Source organism: Rhinopithecus bieti, unplaced genomic scaffold (genome assembly GCF_001698545.2).
Source record: "Rhinopithecus bieti isolate Rb0 unplaced genomic scaffold, ASM169854v2 scaffold_4553, whole genome shotgun sequence".
In the NCBI taxonomy this organism is placed as follows: domain Eukaryota; kingdom Metazoa; phylum Chordata; class Mammalia; order Primates; family Cercopithecidae; genus Rhinopithecus; species Rhinopithecus bieti.
Genome location: NW_016804694.1, coordinates 6,031,497 through 6,044,028, shown reverse-complemented (window position 1 = coordinate 6,044,028; position 12,532 = coordinate 6,031,497). Strand labels below are relative to the sequence as shown.

The 12,532-nt window shown below is 38.0% G+C and overlaps 1 protein-coding gene across 5 annotated transcripts in view; it reads right to left on the bottom strand.

The window, feature by feature from the left end:
* Positions 1–6,270: 6,270 nt before the first annotated feature.
* Positions 6,271–12,532, bottom strand: part of LOC108528381 (adenylate cyclase type 10-like) — an 18,239-nt gene continuing 11,977 nt past the window's right edge. For 4 of the 5 annotated variants that reach the window (XR_001885119.1, XR_001885118.1, XR_001885120.1 and 1 more), the window contains 8 exons: positions 11,830–11,986; positions 9,634–9,838; positions 9,448–9,544; positions 8,846–8,964; positions 8,461–8,578; positions 7,849–8,047; positions 6,966–7,311; positions 6,338–6,570 (listed from right to left, as the gene is read on the bottom strand). Coding sequence is in view for 1 of the 5 variants with exons in the window: in XM_017870185.1 (XP_017725674.1) it covers positions 7,120–7,311; positions 7,849–8,047; positions 8,461–8,578; positions 8,846–8,964; positions 9,448–9,544; positions 9,634–9,838; positions 11,830–11,986 (1,087 nt within the window). In the remaining 4 variants the exon portion in view is untranslated. Of the gene's footprint in view, positions 6,571–6,965; positions 7,312–7,848; positions 8,048–8,460; positions 8,579–8,845; positions 8,965–9,447; positions 9,545–9,633; positions 9,839–11,829; positions 11,987–12,532 lie in introns of all 5 variants that reach the window. The other variant, XM_017870185.1, reaches the window with a different exon arrangement.

Genomic DNA, 12,532 nt, shown 5'->3' with positions numbered 1-12,532 from the left:
ACTCAGAAGCCATAAAAGAACTCATATATTAAAACTGATCCATGCCAGAGTAAGAACCTGTGAAAACGCTCTCGTCCAAAAAGCAACAAGAAGGCCGGGCGTGGTGGCTCATGTCTGTAATCCCAGCACTTTGGGAGACTGGGACAGGTGGGTCACCTGAGGTCAGGAGTTCGAGACCAGCCTGGCCAATATGGTGAAACCCCATCTCTACTAAAAATACAAAGATTTGCTGGGTGTGGTGATGCATGCCTGTAATTCCAGCTATTCAGGAGGCTGAGGCAGGAGAATTGCATGAACCCAGGCAGTGGAGGTTGCAGTGAGCTGAGATTGTGCAATTGCACTCCAGCCTGGGTGACAGAGCAAGACTCTGTCAAAAAAAAAAAAAAAAAAAAAAAAAAAAAAAAAAAAAAAAAAAACCACAAAAACAAAACAAACAAAAAAACAGCAACAAGAAACAAAGAAAACTGGCAAATATATTCAGAATCATCTTTTCAGAACTCTGGAAATTAACCAAAGACTTGCATCAATAGAGGGAATGTTTACTTAGGAAAAATGTCTTTCTCCCTATCTATCTGATTTAAAAGAGAACTTCATAGATTAACAATTATAAATCTAAAGTTAAAATTATCTATTTAACACAACATTTAACACAACAGAAGGTAGTTGATGAAGAGAGGCAAAAAGACATAAGACAAATAGAAAACAAATAAAATGGCAGGCATAAATCTAACTTTATAGTAATTACATTAAATGTAAATGGATTAAACATTCTAATTAAAAGGCAGAAATTGGCAGAATGGATTAAAAATACATGATCCAACTACATGCTGTCTATAGGAGAAAAACTTTAGATTAAAAAACACAAGTTGGCTGAAAGTAAAAGAAAGTAAAAACATATACCATGAAAACTAGCTAAAGAGAGCTGGAATGACTATACAAATATCAGGCAAAATAGAGTTAAGACTTAAAATTGTTACTAGAGATAAAAAGGACATCATAATGACAAGAAGGTCAATCCATCAAGAAGATACTACAATTATAAATATGTATGCACCTAACTATAGGGTTTCAAAAAATGTGAGGCAAAAACTGACAATTAAAGGAAGAAATAGAAAATTAAAGAGTAATAGTTGGAGACTTCAATATCTCACTTTAAAAAATGGATAGAACAAGTAGACAGAAAATCAGCAAGGAAACAGTAGACATGAACAACTCTATAAATCAACTAGACCTAACAGACAGTTATAAAACACTCCACCCAACAGCAGTAGAATACATATTCCTCTCAAGTGTACATGCAGCATTCTCTAGGATACACTATATATTAGACCATAAACAAGTATCCATAAATTTAAAAGGATTGAAATTAGACAAAGTATGTTTTCTTACCATAATGGAAAAAAATTAGAAATTAGTAACAGAGGTAAATTTTAGAAATGCATAAATATGTAGAGATTAAACAACGTACTTCTAAATGACAGCTGTGTTAAAGAAGAAATCACAAGGGAAATTAGAATCACTTCGAGATAAAAATATAAACACAATATACCAAAACTTATGGGATGCAGCAAGATCAGTGCTTAGAATGAAACTTACAGCTTTAATCACCTACATTAAAGAAGAAGATCTCAAAACAGCAACCTAATCTTTTACCTGAAGCAACTAGACTGAAGAGTAAGCTAAAATCAAAGCAAGCAGAAGGAAGAAAATAATAAAATTAGAACAGAAATGAATGAAATGAAATAGAGAACAGAAAATAATAAAGAAAATCAACACCACCAAGAGTTGGTTCTTTGAAAAGATCAACAAAATTGATAAACCTTTTTAAGCTACACTAGCCAAGAAAAAAAAAAAAAAGACTCAAATCACTAAAATACAGAATGAAATTGGAGGGACAACTACTGGCATTAAGAAATGAAAAAGGATTATAAAGGAATACTATGAGCAATTGTATATCAACAAATTAAGATAACCTAGGTGAAATGAACAAATTCCTAGAAAGACACAAATTACTGAAACTGACTCAAGAAGAAATAAAAAATTGAATAGATCTATAACAAGTAAAGAGGTTAAATTAGTAATAATAAAAAAAAACTCACAACGAGAAGCCCAGGCCCAGATGGCTTCACTGGTGAATACTACTAAATATTTAAAGAATTTTAAAACCTACCCTTTACAAATTATTCTAAAAAGTAAATGAGAAGGGAATTCTTCCTAACTCATTCTATGAGGCCAGTATTACCTCAATCCAAAAAACAGACAAAGAAATCACAAGAAAAAACAAAAACAAAAGCACTACAGACCAACATCCTTTATCAATGGAGATGTAAAAATCTTCAACAAAATACTAGCAAATAGAATATAGTAACAAATAAAAAGCATTATACACCATAACAAAGTGGGATTTATCCCAGGAATGCAAAGTTGATTTCGCATATAAAAATCAGTCAATGTGATATTATACCATATTAATAGAACAAAGGCCAAAAACCACATGGTCACCTCAACAGACGCCAAAAAAGCATTTGACAAAATCTGACACCATATCATGTCAAAAATACTCAACAAATAGGAATAGAAGGGAATTTCCTCAAGATGATAAAGGCCATCTATCAAAAGCATACAGCACACTTAAAGGTGAAAGACTGAAATCTTTTCCCCCAAGATCGGGAATAAGACAGGAATACTCACTCTTTGCCACGTTTATTCATCATTGTACTAAAGGTTCTAAGAAAGCGAAATTAGGGAGGAAAAAGAAATAAAAGGATTCCAGATTAGAAAGAAAGAAAAGCATCTATTTTTAGATGACATGATCTTGCATATGTAAAATCCTAAGGAATCTAAAAAAAAAAATTTAGAGCTAGTAAGTTCAGCAAAGTTCCAGGATGCAAAATCAATACACATTATGTAACTTGTCTGAGAAAAAAAGAAAACTATATATACACAAAAATCAGTTGTATTTCTATATATACTTGCAATGAACAGTTCAAACATGAAATTTAGAAAACAATTCCATTTATAATAGTATCAAGAAGAATATGATATTTAGGCATAAATGTAACAAAAGAAGTCTAATATTTATACATTAAAATGACAAAACATTATTGAAATAAAAAGACCTAAATATATGGAAAAGCTATCCCAGTTTCATGGATCAGAGGACTTAGTATTGTTAAGATGGCAATTCTTCCCAAATTAATCTATAGATTTGATGCAATCCCTATCAAAATTACAGTTGTCCTTTTGGCAGAAATCGGTAAGACAATCCTAAAATTCATATGTAAATACAAAGGACCCAGAACAGCCAAAACAATTTTGCAGAAGAAGAGTAAAGTTGAAGGATTCACACTTCCTGATTGTAAAACTTACTATAAAGCTACAATAATCAAGATTGTATGGTACTGGCATAAGGATAGACATATAGACCAACAGAATAAATGGAGAGGCCAGAAATAAACCCATTCATTTAAGATCAATTGATTTTCAACAAGGGCGTCAAGACAATTAAATGAGTGAAAGAATATTTTGCTTAAAAACAAAGGATGCTAGGACAACTGGATAGCCACATGCAAAAGCATGATTTTGTAACATGACCTCACAAGATATACAAAAATTAACTCAAAATAAATTGAAGACCTACATGTAAAAGCCAAAATAAAAGTTGATTTTCTCTCCTAGAAGAAAACATGAGTAAATCTTTGTGACCTCAGATTAGTTGATAGTTTCTTAGATATGACACTTAAAGCACAAAGATCCAAACTAAAAAATAGATACATTGACTTCATCAAAATTAAAAACTTTCATTTTGCAAAATGATTTTGTCATGAAAGTGGAAAGACAACTTACAGAATTGGAGAAAATATTTGCAAATCAAATCCAATAAGGGTCCAGTATGCAGAATATATTTTTAAAACTCGTAAAATGCAGCAATAAAAGGCAAAAACTCCAATTAAAAAATGGGCATATAATTTGAATAGACATTCTCCAAGAAGATATACTAGTGTCCAGTAAGCTCATGAAAAGATGCTCAACATCATTAGTTACTAAGGAAATATAAATCAACATCATAAGATACAACTTCATACCCACTAGGATAGCTATAATAAAAAAGACAAACAAAAGCAAGTGTTGGCTAGGCTGTGGAAATTGCTGGCAAAAATGTAAAATGGTACGGAGGCTTTGGAGAACAGTTTGACAGTTCCTCAAAAAGTTAAACACAGAATTTCTGTGTGACCTGGAAATTCCTGGAAATGCCAAGATAGGCATATACTCAAGAGAACTGAAAGCCTATGTTCACATGAAAACTTGTACATGAATGTTTACCATAGCATTATTTATAACAATAGTTAAAAACTGGAAACAACCTAAGTGTCCACCAACTAATGAACAGATAAATAAAATGTGGCATCATGTGCCACAATGTGGTACAATGGAATGTTACCTGGCCATAAAAAGTAACCCTACACCATAAATAAACCATGAAAACATTATGCTAACTGAAAGAAAAAGCCATGTATAATTATTCCATTTATATGAAATGTCCAGAATAGGCCAATCTTTAAAGACAGAAAATATATTAGTGGTTACAAAGATTGGGGAAAGAGGAAATGGGGAGTGACTCCTAATGGGACCACAGTTCCTTTCTGGGGTGATAAAAATGTTCTGGAATTAGATAGTGGTGATGATTGTACAGTCTTACAAATATACTATAAAGCACCAAATTGTATACCTTAAAAGGGTGAATTTTTTCTCAATAAAAAAAAGTGCCAAAAGGGAATGCCAAAAAAAAAAAAAGGATGAAGTACTGCAGGGTGTTATTATCTATCACCACCTTTTGTGGGAAAGAAGGATGCAGTAACTATATACTATTGCATACATGTGCATAGAATAATTTTGCTAGGGTACACAAGGAAGTGGTAACACTGATTATCTCTGGGGAGGGCAACTGGTGTCTGGAAGACAGAGATGGGAAAGAGTTTTTCACTGTTATACACTTGTTTCTTTTGAATTTTCTACCACATAAATGTAACATCTACTTTTAAATATAAAAGCTGAACCAATAATAACAGCTACCAGTCACTGAGTGCTTACTGTATGCCAGGTGCTTTATAATCATTTAATCTTCACATTGACAGTCTTTTGTCCTATTTTTAGGACAAGAGGATATTTTATCTCCATCTACAGAAAAGGAAACTGAGGCATATAGAAGGATAAATTATATGCCCAAATGAATGCAGCTAATAAGCAGCAGTTAGAATTTCAACCGAGCCTATCTGGTTCCAGAGTCCTTGTCTGGATTGCTACTCTATATTACCTCCCAGAAATTTAAAGGAATGAGGGAGGACATAAAGTGGGTGAGAAGAAGACAGGGAGTAAGATGGGAGGAACTCAAGTAGGAAGAGGAAGGGAATAGAGCGACAGGAAAAAGAAAGGTATAAGAGGGAGAAAAGTGGAAGGAGGAAATGTATAGATTAGATTGCACGATTTAAAGGGTAAGTGCAGGCCTCCCTTTCATAAACGTCTCCCTTCCTGTCCTTAAAGTTCTGATCTTGGCCATTTGAAGAGAATAGTAAAGACTGGGTACAGGAAAGCCTAGTTCCCATGAAAGCCTGCATAGCCTAGCATAATCTCTGGAATCAAATTTGAGTTAGAAGCTCAGCTCTATCATTTTTTGGCTATGTTTGTTGGGGTAAACTCTTTCTAGGCTTCCATTTCTTCATCTGTAACATGGGATAATAATAGTACTTGACTCACAGAATTGATACAGGATTTAAACAATGTATTTCAAGCACAAGTAAGTAAATAACAAATTGCAGCTATCATAATATTAGCAAATTCACTCTATGGACACTAGATGATTGAGTTACAAAGTGTAAGAAATCAACGGGAAGATCATACTCAGCAGAAGAAACACCATCAAATAGATAAAGGCCAAAGATGGCAACTCCAAAGAGAAGAAAAAGGGAGAAAGCTAAAGTTACACATACTCTGGCAACTTCGCAATTTTACCTGGGAATGCCCAAATCACACAGCACAAAGGAGAAATGGATTCCCATAACCCTTTGTACCTCTCCTTGACTCCTTGACTTCTTAGGAGCCCATTACCATATCTGTGCCAAAAGAGGGCAACACCAAGGCACTCGCACTACCAGCCCTCCTTAAGTAATGGCAATTTCTTTATTAGGGTCATAGTTTTTCATCTGCTAATGGATCTCACCTTACAAAAGATGGAATCAGTTCATCTTAAAGCCTTCCAGGCCTCCTGTCTACTCCTGGTTTTAACTTCTGGTAGAGTTGTGCTTATGACTTTTAAGAGTTAAAAAAAATCTAAGTGGCATGTTTTAGAAAAATATAGTCTTTTATTTTGATAAACATATAGATAGCAGTAACTATAAAGGCTAGTATACTTAATATGTACACTATATATTTAAAAGGAGAATCTGGGGCATTTCCTTGTGTTATATACAATAGGAGAATCACGGTCCCTTCAGGTTATTGTTCTTTTAACACATATATCTTGAGTTTCTTCTGTATCCTTGTTCTCCTTGACATCAGCCACTCTGTTAAATACTGAAAGAAGGAACATAAAGAATGTGATAAATACAAGGAATGTCCTCAGCAATTACAAAGTTAAATAGCGGCCCTGGGAAAGAAGGAGATTTGCAGGGCTCTGAGAAAAGGAACTATATTCTTTCCTCTCCTTTTCTTGCCTAATGTTATCATTCACCTTCATAGACATTACATTGCGACTTCTAAGACCTTTTTCTCTCCTTAGTGACCATCCAGTTATTCCAAGGAAACAACCCAATTGCTTTGGCTAAAAGCAAGGAAGAACTTTCTATGCCTAAGGGTTACCAATACTGAAACAAAGAGCTGAGAGAAGCTGAAGAAATTGCTGTTTAATAGTAGAAGGGATTCCTATCTGTCCAGGCAGGGTCTAGCATTAGGAAGAGGATTATACTTACCTCTGGAGCAAGGACTAACTCCTTACATCTGTGTGTCCCTTTTTACTTCAGAAGTGCAGCCTTTGCTCATGAGTAAGAATCTGAGACTGTCTTTATGTCTCTCACACAAGGGTTCCAGGAAGAAATGCTTACTCTGTATTCCTAAATTTCTTTTCTAAGAGTTATTTTCCTGCAGAAATTCTCCTTTTATCCAAATCCTGGTCAAGCAAGTGTCAAAAGGTCTGATGCTGTTAGTCAGGGACATGAATTCTCTCTTTTCACATCTCATTACAGAGGCCTTAAGCTCAGATACCCACTGGTGATAGACAGGGCAGGTCACACATCGAGAGAAGAACTCCTTAAAGTACTGAAAGGAAAGGAAGGTCCATTAGCTCTGGGATTAGTGCTTCATTCTCCTAACATGCCACTTCATCAGAACTTACAAAGGTCCTCATTCAGCATATTCACTCATGGCTGAGGGAACAGGGAGGCGTTACTGATGGCAAAATAGGCCTGGAAAACTGGTTTTGGGATACAGAGGAATTGCAGTGTGTTTTAGACTCAAAAGGGCTATAGGGAGATGTGTCAAATTACAGACTGAACCATAGAGTACAGGTCCACTGAGCAAGGCTAAATGTTAATGTTTTAATGATACTGGATAGTAGCTGGCAAAGGTGGAAAGAAACCCAGTCCAGAACTAGATGCAATAATATCTGGAATGATACATAAGGCAGGTGGAAACTTTCTAGGTGGAGAAACAAAGGATTCAAAGAGTAAAGGGAGACAGAGCCAGTAAAAGGGAAAACAAGGAAGAGATGCAGGTGGTAGAAAGGTAGAACTAATTCACTTAGGGTAGAACTAAGTGAATTAGGTGTTAGTTGAAGGACAGTTGAGAAACAGGTACCTCAAGGGTTTGGCTGCGAAGCTCTAGAGGAATATGCATGAAGATACCCTCTGGTATTTTCTGTAACATTAGCACATGGCACTCTAGGAATCGGACAAAGCCATGTGCACCAAATAGCGAAGCATTGGTTTTTTTCACCAACTGGCAAGCCTTGGAGAAATAGTGTTCAAACAGGTCCCACTGTGATTCCTGGGCAAACCTGGAGGAAAAGAGTAATAGCTCTCAGCAATATCTGCTGCTTACCAATCATGACTTTTGCTTAAAATCGTCACTTCTTTAAGGCTCTAAGACCTTCTGGACAGTCAGAATTGTGATGCTAGAAAGTGATCAAGGCTACTAACTCACATACAAGGAAACTTAAAAAGAGACCAATTATATTCAGCCTTGCTATGGGTTACTCTAGCTGTTAAGTGTAACCCTAAATGTAACCCTTGACCTACAGGCCAAAACCTGTTAAAGGGCAAGAGCCCTTTTAATAAGATGGGAGGGTATGGGAGGTGAATGGTCTTTAAAAGTTGGTTAGAGATGTTCAACAGTCCTGTCAGGTGGGGAGAGACAGCGTAAATGACTTATATGTCTATCCTTTTCCACAACCCTTGAGTAAGACATTACCACATGGCCAGGGAGGAGTGGACCCCCAGCATGACATTGCTCTGAGAGGTCAGAACACGGCTGTGCTCGTAGATTTGAACAAAACGCAGACACTCACTAAAGGGCCGAAACAGCAATCCTGTGGACAGAGAAGGTAACCACGCTAGTAATATACTATCAGTGTAGGAACCAGGGTATAGAAGTATGTGATACAGGGAAGGAAACAAGACCCCAAAGGCAGACACCCCTGAATCACAACATGGTTCCCAGACTTTAAGGAGCCAGAGGTCAGGGGCAGAGGCCATGCCTGAGGGACAGGTTCATGACTGCCTGTATTCCAAACCTAGAGCCCCATCTGAGGTCTGAATCCCTCAGTAGTACAGCAGAGACCCTGTGCAAGATTTACCTTTTCCGTAGAGCAGCAGATCTAAGCAAGCAGAGTAAAAGCAGGCCAGGCCAAGGACATCATAACCCTGAGAAATGAGCGCCCACTGACTCTCCAGTACATGGACACACAGACCAAATCTGCCGAGAGACAGAGCCACTGGGACCAGCTAGGGAGTGAGGACGATGGGTAGGAAAGGAAGGGGTCTTACACCTTCAAAGCAGCCTAACATCCTTTACATCTCCTCTTCATAGCTCTATTTATATAGAGAACATCTATGCCTGGGATCAGACCCATCTCTAGGCAAAGGAAGTGGGAGACTGCCTCTGAGGCAGCTTCCAGGGTCTTCAGCTGCTGCAATTCTCTATCTCCCTGCAGATTTTTTTTTTGAAGAAAGTTTGTCCATGAGCCCCAAGTACTGAGGAATATATAGTAGCTCTGACTCTGCATTTCCACTCCTGATTCTTCCACACTTAAGATAATGTGTCTGGAGTGGCCAAGGGAAGGATATCCTGGGGTGTGGAAATGGAATAGCATCTCCCTCTCCACTCCAAACTTCTCTGGGAAAATATACACACCCTTCTTAGGAAACAAATACAAATGACAGAAAATGATCTTAATACTTCTTCTTCAGAAATGCAGATCTGAAGAGAACTGAGAGAACCAGATTCTCCAGAGCTGGTTTCTTGAGGTGTCTGCGTATCTCACGAGCTTGAAAACCTGAGGAGGTTCAAGAGCACCGTGTGAGGTCCAGCTGTGAACATGTACTCTCTAAAAGCCCTAGACCCACCATCCCTAAGTCCCTTTACCCAGCTTGATGGAGAAGTCAAGATGGCCAAGGCAGAGCTTGGTGTAGGCCAGGGTCTGCATGAGCTGAGCTGTGGCCAACAATCCCTCTCTGGAGAACCAACATAAACTGCTTTTCTGAATGGCCATCTGCTCACAGTACAGCCACTTGTCCTTGATGCCCATGCTCTGGGAGAACTGAGAGAGCTCCACATAGGTAGAGACAAGCTGCAGGGAAACAAACACAGGGCAAAATATTCCCATTGTACATTCATGTAACATTTCCATTTTGTTCCTTTCCTATGTAAGAAATTATGATGTCTTGCTGCTCACTCAGTCTAAACTCCTGGTATCCCACAACTTGACTCCAACCCAGCTAGAAAAATATGCTCCTTCTCACCCCTATACTTCTAACTGGATCATTCTCACTGCCTGTTCTTTAAACAAACCACTTTCTCTACATGCTTCTGCTTTTCCTCTCCAATCCATGACTTTCCCTTTCAAAACACTGATTAAACTACCTCTTCTTTGTTTTCTAATTTAAGACCTCTGATATTTGCTTCATAGAGCTCTTCAGGGCTGCTGCCTAGATCTCTATATAACTATGTGCACATCTGAAATAGTTAGTGTTCTATGTAACTATGTGTGCACTTGAAATAGTGCTCTCTTCTTGGAACACTGTCTTCCCTAGCTTTCCAGCATGCCAGGCTCTGTTGGTTTTCCTCCTGTCTCCCTGGCAACTTATTCTCAGTTTCTTCTGCTGGTTTCTCCTCAGCATTCTGACCTTTTAACACTGGAGCTGTTAACAAAGTCCCTGGAACTTTTCTATACTAATCCCCTTGGTGTTCTCTCACAGTCCTGTGACCTTAAACAGTATTTGCACACTGATGGTTCCCATATGTCTATTTCCAGCTCAGACCTCTCCCATGAACCCCAGACTTGAATATTCACCTGGACTCATATTCACCAGACTTGTCTCCACCTCGATGTCTAATGGGCATCTCAAATAAAACATGTCTAAAGCCTAGCTCCCAAATCTTCCCCCAAATCTGTTCTTCCTGCAGACTTCCCTATCCCAATTAAGAGCATCTCTGTCCCCCTAGAAGTTCGGGTCACAACTTTTTAGATTATCCTTGACTCTTCTTTCCCTCACATCCCAGAACTGATCCATGAGTGAATCCTATTGCCTCTAAACCCCCAACCTTTTTTCCCCACAATAATCAAAGCCATCACCATATCTTGCTTAGATTACTGCATTAGCTTCCTAACTGGTCTCCCTGCTTCCTCCCTTGTCCCCTTCATGTTATTTTCAACACAGCAGACAGAATGATCTTATTAAAATATAAGTAGATACCGTCACCCCTCTTCTCAGAACCCATTAATGGCTTCCCATCTCTTTCAGAGTAAAAGCCAAAACTCCTACAGTGGCCTATCTAGGGTCTGCACCATTTGCCACCCCACCCGTTCCCAGTCCTTCTGACCTCATCTCTTGGTTCACTCTCCTCCTCTTCCTCCCCTCCAGTCACACTGTCCTTCAAATACAGAGGATATGCCTTGGGCATTCACTGTGCCCTCTGCCTGGATACTCTACTCCCAGACAGTGTGACTTTCTCGCCTCTTTCAGATATTTACTCCAATGTCACCTGCTCAGCAAAGCTTTCTCTTGTTCAAAACTATACCCCACCCCTCACCTCACAGAACCCCATATCCCCTTGCCTCCACTTTATTTTGCTCCACTGCATTGATTATCACCTAACATACTGTATATTTTACTTATTATATTTCCCTGGAGTCAAGATCAGTGCCTGGCATATAATAGGTGTTCACCAAACAGTTCATTGTTGAATATGTGGATAAGACAGAGAGAAAGGTAAGACACTAAAATGAGGAAGACATATTTCCTTTTTTTTTTTTTTCCTAAATCAGCAGTTTTAAATCTTTTTTAGATCACAGGCTTCTTTGAGAATCTGATGAAAGCAATGACCCCTTTTCTTCCTCCTGCCAGCCCCCAAAGGTTCTTTTGAATATACACATAAAATTCTGCATTCAGTTCTGGGAGTTCACAGATAATCTCATACCTGGAAACACATCTATAAACTGTAAATTGAGAAACCTCACTTGAACACATGATCAGCGTTATCTGGGTTATTGGAGAACCATGCTAAACCAGGAACTTGGTTTCTGAGTGAGGTCCAAAGGTAAAGCAAGGACCTTCTTACCTGGGCTTCATTTGTAAACTCCTCGGCTGAATTCTTCTGCATAAGAGTAGCCAGGCAGGCAAACCTGTAGCTACTGGCTGTGGCCTCCAGGTTATAGAGCTGCCAGAGTAGGGAGAGGCAATGCACCTGCTGCTGCAGAACTGCCAAATTCTTCTTACTGTTGCAAGGCACAGGGTGGTTAGCACACCCTTATTCTTTACTAATGCCCAAAGTTCCCTCCCTACAAGAGCTCCAAGTCTACTCATCATGGGGCCATCTACAGATGTCCAAATTCAGAAATAGTCCTTGGTTCCCACTACTCCTAACCTCATATGCCATTTTAATTAATTCCTCTTGATCAGGAAAAGTTCAGAGAGAGGTTTCAAAAAAAGATTCATTCTTTAAATCCCTATTTGCTACATGTAATTGGCTGGGGGAGTAAGGTGGAAGAGTTAGAACTGTATGTTATACACTTATTTGTTACATGCATATATATATATATATATATATATATATATATATATACTTGCTAACTTAATAAGTTAAATGAGCTAACACATAAAACTAAACAGCGTATTAGGAATAGGCCCTCAATAGTTGCTATCCATGATTAATAGGACATCAAGGATATTTCTGTAAAAGAGACAGAGCACAGTTATCTCTTAGAGAATGAAAATCACATTTTGGATAAGTACCCAGTTAGTGACTAATGTTGTGTAAAGAT